Source organism: Dicentrarchus labrax, unplaced genomic scaffold, assembly GCF_905237075.1.
Source record: "Dicentrarchus labrax unplaced genomic scaffold, dlabrax2021, whole genome shotgun sequence".
Lineage (NCBI taxonomy): Eukaryota > Metazoa > Chordata > Actinopteri > Moronidae > Dicentrarchus > Dicentrarchus labrax.
The window spans coordinates 7,133,707-7,160,591 of NW_026136702.1; the positions used below are offsets into that span (position 1 = coordinate 7,133,707).

The following is a 26,885-nucleotide window of genomic DNA, read 5'->3' on the forward strand; positions in this document are numbered from 1 at the left end:
TAACACAGAGATTGATGACTTCATTGAAGCACACATATGGATCAGTTGAAAACGAGTATTCTTCAATGTGCTCTGCTTTGTCCTGTCAGACTTATTGTACATCTATTTCTGTCATGCCTTTGTATGCAAAATGCATCAATTGATTTTGTAGCTGAATACAATTCTGCTCCGTGCAAGGATGATACAAAACATGATTTTCCCCACTTTTTACTAACCTTAATTAAACATACTTCTAACGTGAGTTATGAGTTATGCGTGAAAAAGACAATCATACCTCCAAACTAATGCAATTCAAACAAATAAACCTTGTCATTTTCTAAATGCTTGTGTGAGGCAGCAGTTCTCATCTGTTAAATGAAGCATGCAGTATTTGAGAGGAAAAAGACTTCCAAGAGTCATGCAGGCTCTTGATATCACACGGAAAGAATAGTAGCACACTGACCTGCTGAAACAGTCTCAAATCAGATTAACTCTGAGGGCGACGGTTAGAGTATAATCTTATTAAACTTAACACTAATTAAGTGAAGATCATAATTTTGTTTGAAGTTGGCTCATCATTACACAAAACCTAATCACCTAAGACCTCTGCAAATAGCCGAACGCCTTCTTCTGCTTAGTCAATAATACTTTAACTACAGGTCAGTTACAAAAATCTCCAAAGATTCCCAACTCAGGGGCTGGATCAATGTGCTGAAGCCTACATTTCTAGGTCCCTTTCTGTCCCATTTAGCAGGCCATTTCATATGCGCTAGAAAAAGGCAGCCTTGTCTTGCTTATTTTGTTTTTGCAGCATCATAGAATTCACCTTCTAACTTAAGGAATTAATAAGACCACCTGACAACAGGAGGAGTATTGTTCTCGGTGTCAAATTTGGGGATGTTTATGTTTGTGTCAAATGAGCAATTTGGATTTTCCTGATTTGGGAACATTTTATACAACTCTCCATTAGGATTTTAATTTCATTTTAAACAACCATACATAGTTAATAGGCTTATTTTCTGAATTCTGTATTTTCTCTTTCCTGACACTTGTTCTATTAGTTCTTTGGTTGTTTTAACTTTTCTAATGTAGGCCGATGCTGTTAAGCAGATACTGAAGGCTCTGTGAATATAGCTTGTGTTCAGGTCTTCAAAGTGTAGCTATTAAAATATAATGTAAAGTTTAAAAATAACAATTTCATTTAGTTTTCTTTGTAGAAATTAATGAAATGCTCTGTGTGTATTTTTTTTCAAAGTTTTACACCCCTTAAAATTAAGGTCGCACAACCCCTGTGATGCTTCTGTGACCCTGAATGGCATTGGGAACCACTGATCTATGGGTCAGAAAATCTGCTGAGCACTGAAACAACAGAAGCAGACTTGCCCAGCACGGGGTCTGTTGTTTAACCTCACTTGGGCAGGGGGCTTTGAGAAAAGAAGTGAAATGGCTGCTTATGAAGTAAACGGCAGTTTCTTGGCTTTTTCATCTGCTTTGCTGAACTTTCTCTTATTCAACCGAGCTCAGCTCATCATTTCTTTAATTCCAGTTTGCAGGGGGGCTAAATACAGGATAAAGAATGGAAGAGCTGGGAATCGTCAAGTGGGGAGCAGAGTTACTTGGTCTAAGAATGGAAGGCCAATGGGGGCCAAGCTGGGCCAAGTCTTGGGCATAGTTAACAGATGGAAGTGCTGAGGTGAGCAGGGCGGCACAGACGTGACAGGCACAGCTAAGTCCTTATTAAGTGCCAACTGCAGACTTCCCTCCTTTACTGGGGATGTAATAGCCCTCACACAGCGAGAATTCATCTGTAAGTGTGTGATGGAGGCGAATATACTACCATACAATAAAATGTCACACAAATGTAACTGAATTTTAGTGTTCAATATCTGGATAATGACAGATTAAGACAAGAGTGGTGCTGAAACATGCCTGCGCCAAGTTAAGCTCCCTGCCTTCCCAACCCTCCCATGGCTAAAGATCAAATATCTCTCACTGGCTCCATGTGTGACGCCTGAGATCTGCTCGGATTTGAACCTGTTAATTGATACACCAACTGCTGTGCTGTGATTCACTCAACTCAGCATGATCGCACAGCCCCTGTCACTTCCATCCCCCCTCCCCACATCCCTTCATACTTGTGAACACAGTCAGTTGGATCGTTATTAGGGATGGGAATTGATAAGAATTTAACGATTCCGATTCCATTATCGATACTGCTTATCGATCCGATTCCTTATCGATTCTCTTATCGATTCTCATTGGGTGAGGGAATAAGTACAAACTTGTTTGTTTGTATTAACTCGCTTTAATATCTGATCAGAAGACACAGCACAGAGTATATACAAATTATGTGTAGCAACCTCAGGACAAACCTAAAAGTAGGTGAGCTACTTCTCAAAGTAAAGTCCAGGGAACCATAGCCTAGGGCAGTGTTTCTCAACCAGTATGCCATGGCACGCTAGTGTGTGCCTTGAAAGATTATCAAGAGTGCCTTAGGATTAGGAAATTGTTAATTTTCCCATTAATCGGTCCAGACAAAAAAGTAAATGTTTGGCTTTTTAAGCCCAACTGCCATTATGTGCCATAAAAACTAAAAACACAGACTGAAATAGGGTGGCCATTTCCTTCACATCAAAAAGGAGCACACTTTGCATACACAGGGACACGCAAGCAGATATTTGTTTGGTATGAGCCGGTTTTAAATTGTAATGTTTTTCCAACAGATTACATAAAGGTGCATACACATACCACATAGCTAATAATAAATATACAAGATACAGCTCATGATAACATGCCATTTCCAATTCATATTACATATGTCTAATAAACATCATACAGAAACTGTTCTTAATGTTTTTATCTGGATAGATAAAGGCTAGGTTCTCTGTGCTGAGAGCTTGATTGACAGCCTGGTGGTAGCAACCATGGGGAATCAACACATGGCTCATTTGAATATTAAAATTAGCCATGTGTTGATGAGGTCGACAATGTAACCAATGAAATTACTTATTTTGACACACATTTTTAGCCAATAAGTATAATCATTTTTGTGCAGAAAAATGATCATGTCATTTAAAGTTAGCTTTGGCATTGATAACAGATGGCGTCCCGTTAGCTCCGCTGCTGCTTGACTCACTTGTGTCGCTAAACAACGCATTTGCAACGAGCGGAACCGATAAGCGGAATCGTTAAGCAGGCACGCTAACGGTTCCAAGGAATCGATTCCCTGGGCACCAGTTCTGAAGAAGAACCGGTTCTCGATTCCCATCCCTAATCATTATCCCATGAACTGTCCTGAGTCCTGAACTGCCAAGCGTGTGCTAAGTGTCCCTATAGCTGGATGAGGGGGACTGCGCTGGGTAATGCTCTACTGGTGGAGTGATACGATCTCAGCATTGCTCACTGGAAACACCTCACCCTGGATAGTGATTACCATAAACCTGCATGCATGTACTACGACACATGCAAGGTTGTCTGGGTGTGTTTTAAAATCCTGGATGAGGAGCAGAACCAGTCTAACATTTACTCGAGTCCACAGAACCAGACTCAAGGAATAAATAAAACCGATTGAAAATCATAGAAAATAAGAAGTTGAAGCAAAGGAAAGAGAGGAGACTCACTCTCAGGCTGCTTCTCGTTAGGTGTGATGGAGCGTATGAAGTCCTGGGGCGTCATGTAGACCTCAGTATCTCCATGCTCGCCGATGACCTTCAGTGTGGCAAAGTAGCGGAAAATTTTGTCCGGAGTGGAGTAGGCTCTTATCCTGTTCTCATACTCCATAACCTGTCAACCAGAGAAGAAACGCCAATTAATGACACAAAATTTCCCCTCTCTAATATACCCAAACATCAACCAAATCAAAAGACCCAGCAATATTCCAACCCTGTGTGTAGCAAGGTAAATAATCAGAGGGAGAGTTAAAAGAGTGTAAAAAGGGTGAAGCAGTGACTAGAATAAAGAAGAAGGTGGCGGCAGGAAAAACAAGTTGTCAGTCCTGATGGGGAGATATATTAACCTCCTGACTACCACAACTACCACATAATCAAAACAGGAAATAGTGCTTTTCAGGATCAGTGTGACTGGCAGCTTAACATGAAGGGAGACTGCAGAACTATAACAGCCACACAAAGCTGTGACAACTACACATAAGGCTAACAGCATGGCACTGCTGACATGCCGAAGTCCAACATTTTGGAAAATAGAAAAATAACCAAACTCATTTATTCAGCTCTGATACACACATTAGCCTCGTCAGTGTTTGCCTTGACACTGCCATCTGCCTTTCAGCAGAAAGTTTCAAATAGAAATTGACAGAGCGGTGTCTGTTTGCGAGCTGTGCTCAGCTGTAATCCACACAGGCGATTATTTTATGTGATGCTGAATGATTGTTTACACTACACAAACTCCCTGCGGAAAAGCTAAACTTTTTGAGGCTATTATCCACTTTAATTTGATAACAGAAAGAGGGAGAAACACACACAGACTTTGATCAAACTCGATTCCCTTCTTGAGTTTGTAGCTATGATTACGTGCTCCTGTGTTGGTTCCCCCTCTTAAAAGACCTTATTGGTCTTTAGGGAAATCACCAGGAGCATGTCCCCCAGAAGAGGCAACCATCAGTGTATGGATGAGAGGTTATAGGACAGTCGTGCGGAAATGCCTGAGAGCCTGACTGATGGAAAGCCCAGGGTATGCTGTCATCCCTCTCTGGCTTTAATCTCCTCAGATTTACAGGCTACTGATCTCAGCATCATCCACACTGATGGAGACTCAAGTCCCCTTCTTTTGAGCATTCAACCATTTATGCTCTATCTTTCTATTACAAAGAAACTGCACATACACAACCAAAGGAGGTGCAATTCAAGTCACAACAGCTATATATTATAAAATGTATTTTTTTCCCCTGATTGTACAACATCTGAGGGTGGTATATCAGTTTAAAGCACTGCATTTTAAACACATATTAGAGGGAAAAAAATCCCCTCCTGCAGCTTAATTTTATATTTGAAATAATATCGTTCAGACAGTCCCTAGGGAATTTGAGAAAAGTAAAGGAGAAAATACATAGAAGGACCAAAAAGTAAAACTAAATGTTCTTAAGACATGTGCAAGTATTTTTCACCACACTTTAAAATGCCATCAACATTCGTCAAGGGCCGTCTGAAGTGCTGACATTTGTACACATATACAGAACTCCCGTGTGCTCTTATCAAACTTAAGACTCTTTATTTGACATAGTGAGTGAGATGGCACAAACTACTTACTTTTACCAAAACACTAGTGAATCCTGTGGTACTCCCATTCACTGAAACTGTGTGCTCCCCTGACATCTATGGTTGCAGCTGAGGCAAGAGTGATTGCACAATTTTTTAAATCTAAAGCACAAGTCGGATGTACCATTGCGTCACTTAAAAAATAAAAAATTCCATCTATTGTTCAAAGCTCTTCCTCTTTTCTCTGCCCTGTCCTCCAACGATAATATGCAGAGCTACAAACTGTGTTTATTTGGCATGGCACCAAAGACCGTTTGTTCTTCTTCTGCATCTTCTTTGTCATCTGCAGCCTAATTAACAGGAATAAAATCTTACGGGCTGAACATTTCAGTTGTTTATGACTCCAGCAATGCATGCTCATTTCCTTTGTATGTCTCCGTAAAATATTCTGTCAAAATGTACTGGCGTTTGCATATTGGACATTGATTGGGAGGCCCTTCAAAACACCAATCTAAAGGTGAATTAAATACTGGAGTGACTGAACGGCTGAATGTTTATTGTTTATCGATTACCTTGCGGTCGCGGAATCCGGAGCGTGGCTTCTTTTTTTTCCCCTCTCCGCCATCATCCTTTGCTTCTTCATCTCCACTGCTGGCCTCCACCGATTTCTCTGACTCCGTCTCAGAATCTGTATCCCTGGCGAAATCAGCTCCCTCTCCGCCTGGTTGCTCAGAGTGTTGAACGGAAGGCCCTGCATCTGCATACGCTCTAGTAACAAAAAACAAAAAACAGATTAGATAAGAAACTGAGGAACATTTCCATGTCGCTTATCATGTTTGGTATTGTAATATTTGTGTTTTTCTCTGGTACCAAGTAGAATCAGGGCAAGTATGTAGGCGATTATGTTTTGCAGCTAAGCATGTACTGTGGCTACGAGAGGGAACGAGAGAGATTATGTGCTGCACTGTGCAAAGCAAAGAGGTTTAACCATGGCAAACTCCCACTTGACCATTTTTCTGACTAAATTGAAAATTGGAATAATAATAATAAATAGCTGAGTCTGTCTGGGGCAGGCTGAATAATTCAGTTTAATGAGACACAAGGAGAATGAAGCCTGGGGTGAAGGCCTGGAACAGTCTCGTCCCATCAGTCTCAAATGCCCTGAGGCACCATCCATCACTCTGCCTCCTGCAGCACAGTCATTGTGTCCCCATAGAGCTCTCACGTCAACCGCCTCTCCACTCCTTGCCTTAACTAAACACCAGCCTCCTTAGTAAGGGATAGCCATAAAAACATTGTGACACCCTTGGGTGGTGACTTGGAATGTCAACAGAAATGCAGGTAAGCAACTTCACGGGTGGTTTCCCTAATAGTTGCGTCATGTTGGAGAATCGAATTTGGCGTGTGCTCAAAAGTCAAACTGCTTTCAAAGCAAATCAATCCTAGTCTTTTCAATGCAGATCATGGTCTGTTCATTTAATGGGGACCACACCACACCAGTCTTGGCATGAACATAAGCAATTGTCTAAAGAAAGACAGAAGACGGTGAGAGCACTCATTATTTATCCATCATGTATTATGAATTAATGCTTTGCGTTTTGTATATTTGCTCCATCAGCGAAAAATAGTGTATTTTCAAACTGAATTTAACTGTTTTAGTAGTACATAGAAGCACACAGGTTAATGGGCCCAGTCCTACCTTTTCCACAGCAGCCCAGCACTAGCAGACACACCCGTTACCCCAACCAGGGCTGCCAGCATCAGCCTCCTCCGGCCAGAACCTCGCACTGCCCCGCTGTGGTAGCGCCGGGAGAACTGCGCTAGTCCCACCGAAACTGCGGACAACGCCCGCAAGCGGAACATCCTGCAGAGAAAAAAGAAAAAGGTGTGGTTAAACAGCTGACAATTGACAAAAACAAGTAACAATACATAGATCTGCTTCTGTTATTGAAAATACAGACAAATAAGTGGATAAACTGTTTTAACATCACAATCCTTCATAAGGCCATAAGGAAGTTTTAGGTAAGGATTTGGAGAATTTCACCAAAAAAACTAATTAACTCGCATCTCAAGAGGCAAAGCTTAGAACAATAGCAGTGCACTCGTGGGATCTGTCTTCATACTGCACTGCAGGCAAAACTGTAGCTTCAACAGTCAATGCATAAATGTCCTGGAATCCTAACACACCTCAATTAATAAACAACAGAAAGCACGGATAAAACTAATTGCCACCAGTGCAGCTAAGCTCCAAAACTTCATTTTCAACCAGACTGTTGCTTAATTCATCAGTGTCACGGAAAGATGATTAACAATTAAACAAGGGGCTACTTGTGTGTATCTGTAACTCCCATGTGTGCACATAGGACAGGAGAGAGGAGTTCATCCCACCGAGGCCTTCAGTTGCCACCTGTCAATATCCTATTAACAATTCAAACACCAATTGTCCAACTGATTCTGCTGAGAGATAAAAGAAGACATGGCATATGTTAATCGGAGTGTTCAGCAGCCCATGACAATGAAACAGCAAGCATGCATGACCACCAATTCTCTGGAGCTTTTAAAAGACTGGTGCTTACGATATTGTAGACACCAGCCGAAACTGAAAACCTATTCCGTGCAAAAGAACAACTTCAATGACAGTCTATGGAACATAAACAAAAATCTTTATGCTCTTGTAAATGGTAAGTGGACTGTACTTATAAAGCGCCTTTGTAGTCTTTCGACCACTCAATGCGCTGTACAGTACATGCCACACTGATCCCTTTCATACACGGATGGCAGTGGCTGGCAAGGTGCCAACTGCTCACCAGAAGGGAAGCTAAGCATTCACACACAGTCATACACAGTCATACACCAATGCACAGCATCGAGGGCAATTTGGGGGTTCAGAATCTTGCTCAAGGACACTTCGACATGCAGCGAGAGGAGCCAGGATCGAACCCCCAACCTTCTGATTATTGAACATGATCTTAGTTATTTGTTTAAAATGGATTCACTCACAATTTTGTATGATACTCTTGCTCCTACATGGCTTGAATACACTAAATGTAAGTCGGAGAAAAATTAATAAATACAAATAACATGAACAAATCATATCTGTAAATAACAAAATAAAGAATTGAGGCCATCGTGATTTCTAAATAATTTCTCAAATTCCAACCTGCTTGGGAGAATTTACTGAAGCCTATATTGGATCTGCTTGAAAAAGTATAAAAGTATATACACACACATGCCAGATGGGTCTAAATGCACAAGAGGCAGAGGGACAAACACAAAAATGCAGAACTGCTTTGTTTGTTTTGTTTTTTGATGCCAAAGTGCCAGTTGAGGAATGCATATTTAGGCTAGTGTAATTAATGTCTTTCTGGGCCTTCAGGGTCACTCAATTGGAATGTATCATTTATCATTAAGAGCTACCCATGATCTGTGAAATCCCTAGTTGGTGGGCTTGGAGCTTCTACAGAAAATAGATTTTATTATAGCTGATACACACCGATGGTCTCTTTGTTCTCATAAACCTGTCAGAACTTTTTGGTCAAGAGGAGGACGCTGGGAATGTGAATGTGTGTATGTTGAATGAAAAGAGGTGTGTGGTAGCCTTTACCTTTGGTGGAGACTTCTCTTTTGAATATCTTACATTAAACAACGTGCAGGAACACGTACGTGCAAATGCTTGGTTAGAGCTTTGTCAAGGTGCTACCAAAGAAATGTGCCCTGATTTGATGATAACACCAAGTTATCATCAAATCATTTGCAACCACTTTTTCTTGACTTTATTCTAAACCCATTAAAGCAAAGTGGAACCTTTTAAGTGCTAAATAATAATGCTTACAGTTCACCATATTCAAAGCATCATCCAACAGTACATGTGTTAGTTGTCAGGGTCCCTTCTCTTGAGAGTAGTTTTTTTATTCATTGTTATCAAGATAAATGTTAAATAATTGATCAGATCTCTGAATGCTACAAACTCAAAATCAAACCCCAGACAAGTAGGACTATATATCTTTAATCCAATGCTGCTGCCTACCTGATGGAATAAAGCACAGACCTTGTTTAGCATATGGATGTGTCAGGGCCTGGTGCTGACCTGGGACCTGGTAAATCAATATTGCTCTTGACCATCAACAGCGGCCTGGGGCACTAAAAATGATGTTTTATGCCTTCAGTTGAAACAAATACGGCGTTCCTCTCAAACAATAGTAAAACTTGGCAGTTTTAAGGCACTAAACTTTGCAGCTCCTCTGTTGCTCGGGGATTTTGTCAGCCTCTGAGCGGCAAACAGAAAACAGAGAACGGGGATTATTGTCAGGAGTACCAGGAGCACGGAGGAAGAAGTTTCCACGTCCACCTTCTACCTTCAGCATCTCAGAAAAAACTATTTGGAAACTTTAAGAAAGTATTCAGATCTTTAGACAGGTCTGCTGTGACTTGCCCACGAAAACTTTCTTGTTGATTCATTAATTAAGTTGACCAAAGTTTTACATAAAAACTGTCGAAAAGTTACTTTATCCACTGTTTGGGCTTAATACCTGAAGGTATATCAGAATAAAACCAAATACACTTGCTACTCAACACCTTGACAGTGTGGTGACTCACAAGATAGTAAGCCGGTTCTCACTGCCCAACTAAAATAACAAGTATTAAGACCAACACTGACACAAATTGGTAAACCAACATTATCACCTGTATAATGGCCAGAACAGACCTGGCAGCTCAGTTTGGTCAGACCCCAAAGGATCCACCTGCAAGGTTAATCACGTTACCCAAGTAAAGTGAGGAAGTTTCTCAAGAGTTTCTACAGAGAGGAAGAGCTTACTTTCACCATATTATCTCTGGTTGTATCATCCCAACTGTGAAAGTTAGCAAAAACCCTTCACAAAACATTACTTTTACATGTCGGGCGGGGGTTTATAAGATTAAATGCTCACCGGTGAGTCGGGGTCTTTGACATCAACACGTTAACAACACATAGCTATCGTTAAGTAAATAGCAAATACGTAGAGGTGAAAAAACATTATGGTAAATAATGTTTGTGTTATGTTTTACATGACAGAGCAGAAACACGAACCCCCTGAAGTTACTCCCACGAAGCACAGCGACCCCAATGTTTTTGTTTTTAGCCGTAAGTTGACCTCATTGACAACCTACATTAATATCCCGATTTAGCTCTCAGTTAGCCGCAAACCATTAACACACAACTTTCAACAACCAGCCCTGATTTTCACCATCTCTCGTTGCTGTCAATGTGACTATGGAGTCGGATAAATGTTTCGTAGGGCAGCTAACGCTAGCTAGCCAGCAAGCTAACGTCACCGAGATGCTATTTCTGCTTCGTCAGGGAGCTGTCGTAGCAAAAAATAAAAAAAAAGCGACACTGTGTACTCACATTAGCGGCAAACACAAACGCCAGTCAGTCCAAAATTATAGTGTCTTCGGCGGGTTTCAGGGGTACGTCTTTTTTTCCCCCCTTGCTCTTGGGTCTGCAGAGATGGAGAGCAGTTCCGTGTTCACCAACAACCGTGCAGACAGACAGCCACAGGAGGGGGTGGGGCAACATCTCAGCACCCCGCCTTCATGCAGCTCACACCGGGCTCCGTCCCGCCACTGCTGCTGGGGTGGAAGTGTCCCCATTCACTCATTTTATGTCATATTATCAATTAGATACATGGTATTTCTTTATTTACCATAGACCTTCATCATTAATGGGGGTTCAAATAAACTAAAGGTGACCAAAGCCTTTGCATTTGTGGCTCCCACCCAGTTTATAACTTTAAAAAAAGCTGCTTTTATATGCTTTAATGTTTGCAGTTTTTGTATTTTTTTTCTTGTTTTATACTGTGAATGTTTGTAGTTTTATTGTTTTATATTGTTTTTCGAGTGTTTGCACTGTACAGCACCTTGTAACTACAACTATAAATAAAGTTTATTATTATAATTATTATTAAATAGGCCTACTATATGGATCTTGAATTGGTCAGCGTTAAAGAGCAAACAGCTATCAATATGATGAAAATAACTTTTCAGGATTGAGAAAGCACAATTGTTCCCTAAAAGCACATTAATCTAAATCAGTCCAATCTGGTGTTATTGAAAACAAAGTGAAGTCAGAATAAAAAAAGTGAACAAACTGACTCACACAAATACACACAAACTATATAGTATTTATATAGTATTTTTTCAGATCAGATAATTTTTTACACATTAAATAGAATAAGTATGATGAGAAGCTGGTGGTATATCACAGGTTCACATATAGAATATTTAATATCCCCATATGGCTTGAAGAAATAAACTACAGTGTATAGGTTTTTAAATATACACCCCTTGAGAATATCTCTGACTGCTTCTATTTCTGATTAAAAAAACATTCATTTAAATAATATAACTGAATTGAATGGGGGAAATAGGGAGTCTTTGCTGTCAGTCATGCATGCTTTGACAGAGCTCCAGCATAAAAATGTATCAGAACTAAATGACAGTGTGCCAGCTGTAATTGTTGCTTTGAATACTTATTTGCTGGACTGAATGCATAATGTGAAAGGAAAAGCAGTTGAGCTGCTGGGTACGTATCATAGAAGACTGCAGGTTGCAGGAACTTGTCACATCCAGTAAAAGTGCAGCTTGATGTGACCGTGCATCAATGTTAATGAGGTTATGAATAAAATAAAGATAGATAGATTCATAGCTACACAGATGTGACCCTTAAATTTAGTCCAAATACCACTTGGGTCCTTTAAGAAATGCCAGGAATGTCAGAATAGTTTATCTCCACCTTTGACATCAATAAAATGTAATCAATTTGTAGATTCAAGTTTCCTGTATCGCTTACATTATCTCTTATTCATACTCATATTGCTAAAATGAAAAGCAGTTTAACAAAGGGCAAAGGACAAAGGGCAAAACCTCTCTCTCTCTCTCTCTCTCTAGCCTTTTTCATTAATTGCCATTGACTGAGTAGGACTGGGCCCAGTTTGAGAACGCTCAGTTGCCACTAGGAAGCTGTACTCTCCTTGGTCAAACTCAACCTGATGACATTTACCCCTTTGCTCTTGGCTAAATGAAATGACTGGACACACATGGACACACAAAGCAATCTCAGTAATTTAACACATACATCAGACCAGTAAATGCACATTTCTGTCTTAAAGGGGTGCTGGAAACAGCCAGTTACTTACTCTGCTCACTCTTCTGTTTAGCATGCTGTTTATAACAACACATTTATTTTAATGTCATCCCACTATGGTAGATGAACTTCTCTTAAGCGACAAAATGATGCACCAATCCCGCATCACTCTGCTGTATCAGATCATCAAATTATCGTGACACTTTGTTGGGTGCGATGCAGAATGCCAGGAGGTTTAATGGCCTAAACATCTGGCTTCATATTCACTGATTCATAAGCTATGAATTTGTGAATATGAAGCCAAATGTGTCTCCTTTGAGGATTCACGGTGAGTAAGGAAATATGAGTTAATGCATTCATAAATGGAAACCCTGTCCTTACAAGTGGGGCCAGAATATGAGCATTCTGTCAATATATCGCCTGATCAATACAGCCATTACAATAACAAATGGAACTGTGGTCACAAAGGTCAGGGGACATAAGCAGATCTCTGTGATTGTTTTCTTTGTGTTTGTTTGATATTTTATAGCTGCTTCATACAGCCAATACACAGGAGTTACTGTTTTCAATAAAGTTTTTAGAAAAGTCAAGGTAATCATTGTCTAGATCAGCGCAGCAATACCAAAATCCACATATTGCAAATAATATCTCTGGTTACTCTCTCTATGACAAACTATTATCTAAACTAATCTCTTTGTCTTTTCCCACCCTCTTTTGTCAAAATGATTTTCAATACCTCCATCTCCACACATTCTCTCTCTCTCTCTCTCTCTCTCTCTCTCTCTCTCTCTCTCTCTCTCTCGCTTCCTACCTTTTTAATAAGGGAGGCCACTTAACTGTGACTGCAGCCCTCCAGTGCAGGGTTCATTAATGCAAGCAATTTATCAACAGCCCACAATATGTAATTGTCAACTATTGAAATTTCATATTGAATTTGAACGGCTGCACACACAGTAATAATCTCAATATAGGTGTCCACAATGGTAGTGCATATTTATCTAATTCAAAGTCCTTCATCTTGTTCACAAACACTATGTTTGTCTTTTTCTATTCTCATAAACATGCAAATCAATTCTTTAAATTGTAATTTAAAGAAATCAACTCCCTAAAAGCCTGCTATGTGTAGGTACACATCTGAAATACACACAATACATATGACACATTCAAATCACATGAAAAATACACACACAGATAATCAGTCCAGACAAGCTGGAAAGGTAGAGCTGTTAAATAGCTCTTGACCAGAGTGTTTTTAGATCTGTCACCATGTCCAGAGGTGTCTGGTCATGGTGTAGGGTTCAGTATTCTGGCCTTAAGGATCAGCTAACAGTTGTGTAAACCTGAAAAGACACAACATGTCTTCCTCTTACTCAAGTTTCCTCCCTCTAACTCTAGCACTCCCTATTAGTCAGACAACCTTTGGGTTGAAGGTTAAGCGTGTAAGGTAGCTGTTTACCATTGCGTTGCAATGCAACAGAAATCTACACAATGGCACTGCGTGCCAGTTCCATCCGTCCTGCTATTGTGGCAGTACAAAGGTGGAGCAGGAGATAAGACAAGCCTACAGAAGAGTCTCCACAGCTCAACTGTTTTTAAAGACAGTGTTGCTACCACCGTGACTTGTGTTTAGTTTAAAAGGAAGAAGACACTTGTAAATCCATAGGGTAGTGCTGGCTTTACACAGACTACAACAGTTTGTGTGCACCAAGTCCCAGCTGAGCTACTTTGCAGAATAAAACCTATGGTGAAACTCGATCCACAAGCTGTACCTCTGTATAATGGTGAAAGATAGCTCTGGTGAAGACCTGCAGACAAAAGCAGGCTCCAGTTTCAGCAGTCACATTGCTTTGTGGTGCCTGTGAGCCATCATATGTGTAAGAGTAAGCAAGAAAAGAAAGGCAGCATACACTGCCTAAATAGGCCTGTGTTTACCCTACGTAGTATTTGACTGGTGGTATGATGAAATAGAAGTTACACACCCACACTTGCTTTGGGCATTACCTTATTTTGCAGACCCATGGGAGGGGCTCTTTCATGCTGCTAGGAGACATTTCAGTCATGCATAGACATGCACACACACATATGCACACAAGCATGCATACACACCTCTTTTTGTACTCAATTCATCTCTGACCTTGACAGAGAGCTGCAGAGAGTTTTTAAAAACAGTTCTGTCTCTCTTAAAGAGTTACAGTTGGTGGATAATTTTGATTATTGCCAGCAAAGATTATATTTTAATTACTTTCGAATAATTTTGATTTGTTGGAATTTGCCTTGCTCATGTTGAATCCCTGAATTCAGACCATTAATGTGAAGAATTAATTTATTAGGCACAATTTGAAATGAAAATCAGTGTCTGTCTGAAATGAACTTTTAGCTTGACTATAATTGCAAATTATCTCTTTTTTTTCCAGGTCATATCGACCATTCTGAGATCTAGTTTTATTAACTCAACATTTATGAGCAGTGACACCACCAGTACCAGTACAGTACAGTTGGTAATAATATAAAAGTGTTTTTGTTTTTCATGAATGATGTAGATGATTATATATTGAGCAGATAAGATTAACCTAATTACTGAAATTGTGTAGCACACATTAGGATCCAACAAACTCAGATATTTGCTAATTAGTCTTTGTATAGCTTCTCTTTAGGAGCTGATTACACTGATTTAACACACACACACACACACACACACACACACACACACACAATCTGACACAACTTTAAATCACTTAATGCAATCTAATACCTGCAGGTATTTTCACTTTACTGCAGCTACTTTTCTTTACACTGCTGACACACCATGTGCAAATGCATAGTGTCATAGTTACAGCAGTACTGTAAAGGTTTACGTAAACCACTGCCTGGTAGTATTTGGCACCACACAAAGATTCGCTTTGTGAATCGATGCAGCATCAAGGCCTTGAGCAGGTCCTTGTCCATGGCTGAGAATTTGCATTTAAATTGCATCGCCCACACAGCCTGATGCACTGCACCTGGAGAAGTACAGAAGGAGCTGGGATGAGTTCTGGAGCAATGACACATTACTACTGTATTTCACAAACAACAAAACAACCAGATCTCTGTTTGCTTTTTTATCTTATTTCTTACTCTCTAATGTTTGTGTCAGTCAGCCATATATACATATACATGTCATATAAATTACTATAGTAAAAGTTACCAAATGTGTTTGTATATTAACAATTCAAGAGTTTGTGTTTGTTATCTGGTTTCTCCCTTGACCAATACAGGTGTGACAGGCAGTATAATATAACAAGCTTGGTCAAAGATTAAGGAGAACATGTAACATTCCACCACGGGGAGTATCCTTGACATTCATTGACCAAACAGACCCATTAGCACTCCTATTACCTACATTTGCAGTGGGTGAGTGATTCTGGAGAAAACAAACAGCCTTATTCTTGACTGCTTGCCCTCATGTTCTGTCATTTGGGGACAGAAGCCCCGAAATGCATTAAAGTGCTTGTTCATCATGAAGTAGCCCATGCTGTTTAAAAGTCACTGAAGATCAGTTAAATTAGATTTGATCCTGTAGGCTGCTCTTTTGGGACATGGTCACAAGAGTGACTGAAGGACAAGCTAATATTAGACACAGTTATAGGGGAATGGATGATGTAGCCAGTGACAGCAAGTCTGCCAAGACGTAGGCTAACACAGAGACATTCAGACAAGTTATAATGTGCCTGTCTCTTTCTCATTTTATTCTATTTAACCAGGAAAAAGTCTCATTGAGATTGATCTATTTTCCTAGATTTATATGGCCAAGACGGCAGCATTAACATGGTTATAAACAGACAATACAAGGTCAAAGTTATGATGCATAACCAAGATGGCTGGACACCATTGAAAAGTGTGAGTCAGACCTGTAAGTGCCATAGTTGTAATAATGGATGTGCAAGTGTGAATATACATACATCCAATCTCCTATATCGTATACACCCATGATAACTTGTTTTAATTATGCAATGGCAAAAGAAACAAAGAACAAAAATAGGTCAGGAAGCTGTACACCATCGACTGTGGTTATGTTGCTATTGAGGACTTTGAGTTTGCGTGATTTTTTTTTTGTAAGAAAATCACAATAAAAATCCAATATAGACTTAGAAATAGTTCTGTTTAACTTAATAATGGAGTTTATAGTATAGTATAGTAGTAGCATATAGTGTTCAAATCACCTGTATTTATTCTACTATTAGGAGTGACAGCTGTGTGTGTGTGGTTCAATAGGGAGGGGGTTGCCTCTGTTAATCTGCTGTTTCATCATACCTAACCTACCACACATTTGAATGCCTCACCACATTTATCCTGCTTCTTCCACTGAGTTCCTGTAAAAAGAGATTGCAGTGATGAGGAAGCTTTGGTTTCCTTTTTTGAGATCATCTCTACTAGTGAACTGAAATTGACTTTACTTCCCTTTCAAACGCACACCCCTGTCATACCACCACAGTATGCTTACTGTCACATTTGTGCACACTTGTAATACATTTATTATCTGATCATTACACTTTTGTGACCTTCAGTGGAGTAACTTAATTTTTTTTTTTTTTTTTTTTTTTTTGGGGCTGTTGCGAGAAATGACATGCAAACCCTCTGCATGTTTTCTTTTGAATCAGCCAGCACAAAAAAAAAAAAAAAAAAAAACACCACTGTTTTATCTTTTTTGCATACTGGTGCAACACTGGGCATGTGTATGCGCCGTAGTCCAGCCCCGCAAACCCGCCCACCACCCGCCCCTCTTCCCTTCGGTGCGTCTCGGTCCGCCCGCAGCAGTCTCCTTCTCGGCGAGGGTTCACTACAGAGATGGCTGCGAAAGTGTGCAGATCAGTACTCCTGTTGTCCCGGAGCAGCGGAGCGGTGGCCGGCAGCCTCCCCGCACTTGTTGTCTCTTCACAGCGACATCATCAGCACATAAGACCGGTAAGTCCCAGGACATCTGTGTGCGCACAAGGGGAGAGGTGTGGGACCGGGGGGCAGGCAGGCTGGACCCGGAGAGAAAAGCAGCAGCAGCGGTGGTGGCGGCTGGGCTGGCTAAGGAAGTAAAGCTAACTAGCCTCAAGATTTTCCGTTCATGTCTTTTCACGGAAAGGTGAGGCACAAGATGAGTCATGAATATGTATCCCGACCCGGTGCCGTGTGGTTATTTTAATCCACAGTGGGACGTGGAGCTTTTGACAGAGGCAATGCAGTTTTTTTTTTTTTTTTTTGGAGCGCTTGCTGAAGCCCATCAACACCCCACTGGCACTGCCCCGCCGTTTACTGTAACCAGCCCTTCAGACACTCTGCCCTGCTTTCACATAATGCCTCATATGTTCTCTCCCGCGTCCTTCAACTTTGCAGGCGTATTCCCCCCCTCCAACCAGTGTTTGTTCTGATTCTGTGTGTGGATTTGAATGCGATCCCGTTTTGAAGCCATATTCCTGCAGTAGATGTTGGGATCGGTTTCATCACCGACGGCCGGCTGATGGGTGTCTTATGTTTGTTGCGGTTGCATTAAGGATGTTTGGTGTGAGCAGCTTTTATAGGCTGCAGCAGCTTTCCTGAAGGTTTTGGCTGACAGTCCATGACCGATGGTTCCCCCCCATCTCTCTGCTTCTTACATGCTGTGTGAACTGCAGCGTCTGTGTGTGTGTGTGTGTGTGTGTGTGTGTGTGTGTGGTGGTGGTGGTGGTGGCAGAATAACTCAGAATAATGAATGTCTGCCAAGAGCTAGAGAGGAAAACTACAGTTGTGCTTGTGTGTTTGTGTGTGTGTGTGTGTGTGTGTGTGTGTGTGTGTGTGTGACAGATAACTCTGTTAATACATACACACACACACACATACATATGAGACTTCACAGAAACATGGACACTTGGATGATGTCAGACTCTCCAGCCAGCCTGCTGTTTCTCCCCTCCCTGCGGGTGTTTCCCCATTCAGCTGGGAGATCCTGGGTTTTCCTGCAAGCTGATGTGGGCCCTTTTTTACACGGCCACTGTAGCAAAAGATTGCAGCCTCACAATGCTCACAATAATAGGAAGGTAATTGTGTTTACCAAGCTGTCTCTACAGTGCAGTAGTTGCACATCTTGTTCTTGCCTCTGTGACCCACTCCCTCTGCTGAAAGTCTGAGCCTCTACAGCGGCTGCCTGAGGAGGGAGGTGAAGCACTGGGTGGACTTGAATGCGAAGGAATGAGGAAGTCATGGCTGCTCGAGAGCTACTTTCACAGTAGCTTGGAGTACTGTGATTCTTTTTTCTTTTCTTTTACTTTATTTGTCTGGCGATTACCTTCCCCCCTCTCTCTCTCATGTTTTTTTTCTGTCTCACTCCTTCCTTACACAAACACTAGCACACTTGCCACAGGCCTTGTGAAATTAAATGAGGCTCTTCTTCCTGTGAAACAGACCGGCCTGGAGGTTAAGTAGCTGTCAGAATAGACTCGCTTGGTCCACATCTCCACACCGGCCCCTGGTGCCGTCGCCCACTGTGAACTATTACAATAGAGCACATTTACCCCCGTGGAGAGGTAATATTCTCCCCTCTTCTGAAATAAGTATGCCTATTTGAACCATAAGTGATTTAACAGAGTGAGTTGCGGCTCACTGTGTTTCGGCAGACTTGGCCCTAATAAGTTTTCATTTTTTTCAGTCCGCTCAGGTTGTAGTTTTGTTTGCTTGTCATATTGTGTCTTCGTCCATTGAAGCGTTGCCGCGGCTGCAGTTCCTAACTCGGGCCTGTCACAGTGTGACAGCTAAGCTTCTGTATTCATTTGTGACTTCTTCACTGCAGTGTGGGAACTCTGTTTTCCACAGTGGTGTCTATAAAGCTGCAGTGGGACAGGTTCTTATGAGTTGTCATTAAGCATGTAGTGTCTCTTAGCTGGGCATGTTTGTTCCTCAAAAGACACAAATACGTGGCCTGGAGCTCAATTTCAAGCAGCGAACAGACTCCCAGGTCTGACTGCTGCTTCTGTAACGTGGTGCAGACATGATGGGTCGACCCCCCGGGGATGCAAAGCAGACTGTGGGCTCCAACGCTCACATTTAACCTGCGCCGAATTACTATTGAGTCAGCTGTCATATAAAATGCTGCTGTCCTGAAGTGTGACAGGGTAGTTGAATCATTGTGTATAAACAGTCCTTGTAAAAGGGTTATAAATCACAGGGTGAAGTGGGGTTTTCTGTACTAGGGTTTGGGTTAGGGTTAGCAGGTTAAGTTAATATTTCCATATGCAGTGTCTAGAAATACAAAGAAAATCAAATAGTGTTTTCTTTAGCTATTCATTTCCATTTAAGCTGACATGCTCATCAAAGCTGAGCAGTTGGTGGCTGTAGTCTTTGGGGCCAGGGGGTCGAGGCCCACTTCTAGCTTTTAATCCAATCAGTGTAGGAGTAAACTAATTTATCCCCGCTGCCTTCACGGGTTCAGTGCTGAAGTTATCCGGATTAGTGCGATAAGAGAGTGACTGTCAGTTTGTAGCTGTGGTCTGCTATAAAGGCGATAAGATGGTTGAATGATTGATAAACCTGTCCACCGCACAGGCAGTTTCATTAATGTAGTCCTGCCCTTTTGTGGACTAACTGGTTTCTTACTCCATTCACAATCTCATATTTACATGTATGATTGAGAGTGGAAACCAGCATGTTGTACGGAGGCCCAAACAGTTTGACATGAAATGATGAATTGACTGTCGCATCAGCTGCCGTTTGGTAAAGGCTAATTACCGATTTTATTCATCACTTTGACATGATTGACAGGTGTATGGCCCTCCCCTGTATGGAAAATAATGGATGGCATTTGTGTTGAAGCTTTTATTGGCTTTCTGTTCTCAGATCTTATCATATCATGTCTGGTACTGCTGCTGGAGAGGAAATCTCAATAATCTCTGGTCAGCGCGGCTGTACTGTTCCATCTTTTCATTGATATTTGATTACTATCTGTACACTGAGGCAATTTTAATGGGCATGAAGTGCAATTTAGAGGGTTTTCTTTAGTGGGTGAGAAAATTGATCTAGGTTTTCCCGGAGGGTTTCATACACTCTTGCTAGGTAATGTGAGGGGAAGTAATATGATAGAATTTCAGTCATTTGAAGGTATGGTTACAAAAATGATTGATTTGTTTGATTTACTACTACTGGTCTTTCCACTTTCCACATTAGCATACAGTATAAACTGGCTCTAGTAAAGTGCCACCTATACCAGACTAGCTTTACAAAAAGCTTTATGGCTTTACAGTGAAAGACAAGATGACCTAGTTCAGTGAAGTTATATAGACGAGGAAAAACTCCAAAAGAACCTCCAAAATTAAGAAATTTAGGCTAGGATTGCGTATAAGAGGAACCTGTTTCAGGGCTGGGAGCCAATAAGTTGTCAAATGATAAACCCAGATCAGCAATGTAACAATATTAAATATTCATATCAAAAAAGGTTCAATGAAACAATTTGCACATTTGTTTGCTTAAGTCTGGTCTCGGACCAATAATCATTCAGAAACAATACAGTGTAACTCAGCATTAAGCCAGTTTCATATATATCCCCTCTAAATCAAACAAGTCCACTACTGGCTGCCCTCTTCTTTAGTGTTTGAATTAGTTTTAGATAGCGAGCTGGGAGCAATGAACAGGAAATGGAGAGACAACCAATCTTGTATCACCGGGCAAGCGGGCAGGCCAGGCACTTTGCTTCAGTGGCAACCTATCTTAGTTAGACCAGTGTCAAGCTACAGAATGACTGCATTTCCCTTGATGAATTTGCCCTTCTGGAGGGCTTCAGTACCCAGTAAAACCTTGAATTTGTCACAAGCTGCGACCCCTATGCGTTTGTGCTTTTTGTGTGTGGTTCCAGAAATGAAGCCATGTAGCTACACCAGTATATCCTTTGTTGTGTTAGTAAAGCGGAGTGTCCCTTTTTTAGTACTGCTGTTTGCTCTCATTTGTTTGTGTGTGGGCAGGGGATCGGGGTAAAAGGTAAGCTAGAGGTGGACTCATAGAACATACAGCAATGAATCATTTGATCATCAAAGGAGCAACACAAGATACTGAAAGATGTTAGTGCTGAACTGAATAATAGCACTCTAATTTAAAAACAGTGGAAAAACAAATGCAAATATGCAGCAAAGACAGAAAATTGTTTTAATTTGCATGTCCTTAATATTTACTATCACACAAAACAATATTCTTTTAGATAATTGTTTTGGAACAACTTGGCTGGTATGTGAAGCCCACAATCATATTGTTTCTCTATAACTACTGCTATAGCCCTATTTTAGAAGTTGTGACTCGAGAGCTCGACACCACATGTGGTCTCATTGTTTTCCTGTGAGACTCACGTTTCAGTGCCTTTGCTGGCATCTCATGGCAGTGTAGTAAAAATGTCACGGAGAGCCTCACCATTTAACAAAATAACAGAGTGTGTGTTGTCAGCTTGGTACAGTGATGAAATGCTGATGGCTTTAGTGGCTGTGTTTCTGACAGAGCTCCTGTCAGCTCAAGTGGCGATCACCCTGGCGAGCAGTAACCAGAGTAATTTCCAGTGTCTGCTATGGTCTGGGAGCTGTATGGCTGACCTGGCAGTTCAGCTGCAGCCCTTTTCTTTTGTGACATTTTCTACAGTCTCCATCATCCTTCTCACTGTTTCCATTACAATTAGGTCGACAGGTTACTCTGGTTACTGAGGTGGCTGAGCCAAAGCCCGAGTGTCTGAGAGTCAGATTCGTCAGAGCTCAGTGTTGACATAGTTTTTGGTGAAATAGGACGTTCAAATATGAGCCTGTAGCAACTGAAGAGCTAACATTCTTACAATATTTCAACATTTCATTGACTAAAGTGGGTCATTATACTGCCTTTGTTGGGTATTGTATAGTGATAACCACATTACAACATCTCATGGCACTTCTTGATGTTTTAATGTTTTTGTTAATTGCTTCAAGTACTGCTGCAGGTACCCCTCAAAGAATAGCGTGCAAAACTGCTTCTACTGCAGGTACTTAAACATGCCCTATGAACAGCTGTGTAGTTTGTCATATGACTGCACATGTAAAAAAAAACAAAAAAAAAACATTTCAGTTATTTCACAGTCATAGGGAGAAGAAAAACTCCCACTTTCCCTCTTGAGCTCGGCTAGATCTCCACACATATGCTGGTGCGTGTCCTGTTTCCCCCTGTGTTTTCTTCTGCTAATTTCCCCCGTGCTCTCTCAGTCCATCACATTAGAGCACCTGCTCAGCACAGGGACCTTTCTCACGATCACCAGCTGCTTGCCCTGTGGTCAAAAGAACTTTCCTGGAAGATGAAAACATTCAGTATCAGGCACTTACTCAAGTGTCCCAACCCCCATTCCTTGTTTGTATACAGTGTAGTTATTATTTTAATGCTTCAACTCCTTACTAGACTAAGTGGCCGCATGCTTCCGTGATCTGGTGTTTATTGCTATAGTATTGTAATGGATGAGACTATTGTGATGGCCCAAGTCCTCATTAGTACTCTAGAAGGGATTTCACCCTTGAAGTAGTAAATGACTGGCAAACCTCTGCTGATGGCGTAGACTAATTAGATGCTTCCCATGTTTCCATGTGGCCCAGTGTGTCTCCAGTCAAGTCTGAAAAGGACATTAAACTAGGCCAACGTGTGTAATGTGATGATGGATGGAGGCAACGCTTGGTTACCCCCTCTCATCTCTGGGACGGTCGGGTTGGTGGTGTCCCTTGCCAGGAGGGCAGGTGAGGCAGCTGCTACACCCTATGAAGGTCATCGGCGGCCCAGCCTTTCATGCCATTAGATCTAGGATTGGGCTCATTATTCTGACAGCAGAACTAATCTGTGGCAATGCTTTGTCCAAATGAGCAGTGTAAATTAGACTGGGAAGATCTAGCTGGTATGAAGGTCAGGCATGCCCAAATCTGTCAAAGAATATGTGACAGTTATGTGAAAGCATTTCCAGATTGAGGTGGCCTGCTGTCATTTTGTGTGGTCCACTGGGTCTAGACCAGTTGGCAATGGTATTTCTGCAATTTAGATACTGTAATACCGTATTTGTGTTTTGATGGGCTTCTTTGGACTTGAAAATAATGTTTTATTCATTTTTACATTCCTTGATTTGCATAAAACCATGGCCAGTTGAAAATCACACAGGAGCTACAAAAGTACAACGGAGGAACAATATGAGGGGGTCAGTTATATCCGCAGGCCAGCAAACCTTAAAAATAGGACAGCCTTAATTGCAAATGGTCGTGATGTGGGTATGCCAGTATTTTACCTGAGTGTACTCATGTTTGGTTGTCTACCTTTCTTTAGTTGAAGGTCCTCTCAAGGTGCTGTCACACTAAAATTCTCTCCTCACTGGTTTCATTGAGAAAAGAAGATAAGATGCATTTGCTTCCTGTCTGACCCCACCTTGTTTGCTTCGTAGTGTTCAATTCGATTGAACTTTGCCCTGTAAAATACCAAGACTCTCCAGTATGCAGCTAATTAGCGAGAGGGGGGGTGGGGTTGACTTTTCCTTCAAGAAATATTGATTGTTTATACAAGTTCATAGTGAATTAATACAAGTGGACAGATTAGGAGGGATGCCACGGAGAGCGCAGGAACATTGACAGTGGGAGGTGACAATTAAGCATTTGATGAATAGGCGTGTCATTTACAACCTGTGAATGCTAGCTCCAGCGGGCTGGCAATATTTACTGTCTAACCTGACTCTCTTTCAAAGCATGCAAGTACATTTTCCCTGAGCTACAGACAAAAGAGGCATATTAGTCATGATTAGATCGACTTAATAAAGGTAAAACAGATTATAGTATGTACAACTTCTCATATCAGCCCCATGATAGAGCTCCATTCTCTGAACCCATTCTGCCCAATATTTCACCCTTGCTCCCACTTATGTACATTGTGCTGCTGTATTGAATTGAAAACAATATGGTATATTGAATCTGACAGATTCCATAAATTACAATTGAGCGATGACAAGCAAAAAACAATCATATCAGGGCAGGGCAGCCAGAGGAGAATCATCACTGTAAGTCAGGCAAGCAGGAGGAAAGGAGAGGAGGAAACTGGCTTAGCTGTCAACAGTGAGGCAGTTCATAATTGGAATTGGTAGCATTATGTGTGAATGAGTCTTGTTTTACTGATGGATTAATGGCTGGGAAGTTGTTCAGAGGAAAGTTGGGATTGTGTGATGTGAGGATTCCCTCGGCCTCAGGCTCACCTCTTTCACTGAAGAGAAACTGGGTGAGAAGGGCTGCCTCTCATTATAGCTTTCGCATCTCACTGCCAGCAGAACCGAAAGGATTATTGCAACCGTCTAACCACAGAACACAATTTGCTTCTAAATTAGATTTTTTACTCAGAAGACCATTACCCTGTTTCCAGCAAAATAAGTCACATAGATAAAAAAAAATGCTCAATCAACTTTATTTTATTTTACTCTGTAAAACTCAACGCCAACTTCAGAATAGCTGTGAATATCAGCACCCACCAAAACATAATGAGTACCGCTTTTAGAAGCATACAATCTAAATTAGATCTATCATGTATGATGGTAAAGCAGGAGCATTTGAGATCCCTGACAACTGATTTGAGTATAATAGCTCTGTAAATTATTTATGCATGCATACAAGTCGCTTAGAAACTCTGTGGGAGGAATATAACATTACTGGGCATTTAAGCACACAATTCTGTTCCATTAGGTTATAGTTTAACCTAAATAGAATACAACACTCATTGCAGATGTTGGAGACCAACGTTGAAAGGCAAATAAAGCGCACAAATTACTAAACAGTTCACTTTCAAAGGGGGATCCCTGCAAACTTAAACATGCTAATTGTGCTCTTATCGCTTGGATGCCCCCTCCCACACACACACACACACACACACACACACACACACACACACACACCCACACACACAAGAGCTAATAAGTAGTCCTTCTGTTCCTGCTGGATCGATGCACTGGGCTAATGGCAGGAGGGCTTGACATTTTCAAGTTCGTTACACCTTTTTTGTCCCGGTGATTTGAGAGTACTGGCCAGTGTCTCCTCCAATAAAGCCGGTTGATTTCTGAGGTGCAGAGGACGGCTGAGGCTGCTCTGCTGGAGAGATATCTGCATGTATTTTGGAGTTTATCTGCGTAGTGAAACATACTGGTGTTAAGTTACCAGGGAAATGAGGGCTTTGCTGGTCATGGTTAAACAGGATGTATGGAGAGCTGTGACATCAGCCTTGTGTTGAGGTCACTGTGGCTGTTGGGGGTGTGTGTCGACTTGAGAGGAATTCTCTCTCCATGGTGGCTTAGTGAGGCGCGATGCCAAGACGGCTGGCGTTCGTTGTTCCTTTTTAGCATCGGCTCACTTTGGTCCTATTTACCCTGGGTGCTTGGCATGCATTCGTTACAGACGTCGAAGTGGAGTTTGTTTACGCTTGCATGTTACAACTCCACGCTTTGTGCCAAGAGCAAATGAAAGACTCCTGCAGATTTGACGTGGTTCCTTTTTTAAAGGGTATTTAGCAGAAATTGAACTTGTCATTAGACTTTCTCCTGATCAAAGCAAATCCAAAAGAAGCAGATACTAAAATGTATACTAGTTGATATGGATTCAGTAGCATAATGGTGTATTATTTAACAGTTTCTAAAAATGAGTTACCTTGCAGAGATTTTCCTAGGTATGGTTTCATGATATTTCTCAGTTCAGTCTTAACGTCCCAAGACTGCTAGCTAACAAACATGGTAAAATATAACAATAATAAAATGGAAACACACATTAGATTTGAATGTAAACATAACTCTATTAGTGTACAGGACAAATCCACAGTTGACCTTTTTAAAGAATAACTTTCAGTCAGTTGTGTGAGTGAAACTCAAGCTCTTACTGCCTGGTATCACATTAAAACTCCAGTTACGTATATAACTAGGGTTCTGTGAATTGTGGCTTGAGGCCAGATGCATTATCAAGGCATAAAAATGGCTGACAATGAATGAAACATGCTGGTGTAGAATGATCTGACAGCTGGGTGTGTTAAGTCGCTCTTTTATGATGTCATGGGTTTTGATACCCTCAATCATCTTGCTGGGCTTAAGGAAGCTGTCTCGTTTTCAAGTGTTCAGATGGAGGGGTCCTTTTAAAACATGATATAACTGTATCTCAGAAACATGTTGTTGCCTGGAAGCTGCTCAGAGACAACATGTGGTCTGAAAGGTCATGACAGGAAAAGGGATGTCTGCCACCCACAAACAGCATAGTATGCTGGAGTGAAACAGGCTCTGCTGTCTCTCAGGTGCTTCAAAGCCCATCTATGCAGACTCATCAAACTTCACTGTCTCGGTTTTGTCCCACTTCGCTTTTACAGTACCAGCCTACTATTTGCCTGAAAGGAGCTGTCTGTGCTTTCTGAATGATGCTTGTGACAACCTCATTACACAACCAGAAGTAAAGAATGGAGATTGATCAGACTCTGAGCACATCCAGGGAGTCAATGAGCCCCAGAAAGCAAGACTCTGTTCGGCCTGGCGCCCAGCTTGTTTGCACTGTAATTACCCAGATTGCAGCAGTGCCATGGTAGACACAAGCACACAC

General features: G+C 41.3%; 2 protein-coding genes across 7 annotated transcripts in view; one reads left to right on the forward strand and one right to left on the reverse strand.

The window, feature by feature from the left end:
* The window catches only part of micu1 (mitochondrial calcium uptake 1), a 31,907-nt gene extending 21,163 nt beyond the window's left edge, over positions 1-10,744 (reverse strand). For all 4 annotated transcript variants that reach the window (XM_051417930.1, XM_051417922.1, XM_051417914.1 and 1 more), the window contains exons 1-4: positions 10,579-10,744; positions 6,892-7,056; positions 5,765-5,960; positions 3,600-3,762 (exon numbers count right to left, since the gene is read on the reverse strand). In XM_051417930.1, the coding sequence (XP_051273890.1) occupies positions 3,600-3,762; positions 5,765-5,960; positions 6,892-7,056; positions 10,579-10,580 (526 nt within the window). In that variant the 5' untranslated portion in view covers positions 10,581-10,744. The remainder of the gene's footprint in view (positions 1-3,599; positions 3,763-5,764; positions 5,961-6,891; positions 7,057-10,578) is intronic.
* Positions 10,745-17,088: 6,344 nt separating this feature from the next.
* mcu (mitochondrial calcium uniporter) overlaps positions 17,089-26,885 on the forward strand; it is a 53,331-nt gene continuing 43,534 nt past the window's right edge. The window contains exon 1 of one of the 3 annotated variants that reach the window (XM_051419744.1): positions 17,089-17,256. In XM_051419744.1, coding sequence (XP_051275704.1) covers positions 17,140-17,256 — 117 coding nt within the window. In that variant the 5' untranslated portion in view covers positions 17,089-17,139. Of the gene's footprint in view, positions 17,257-17,335; positions 17,426-26,885 lie in introns of those variants that run through there. The other 2 variants (XM_051419751.1, XM_051419761.1) reach the window with 2 other exon arrangements.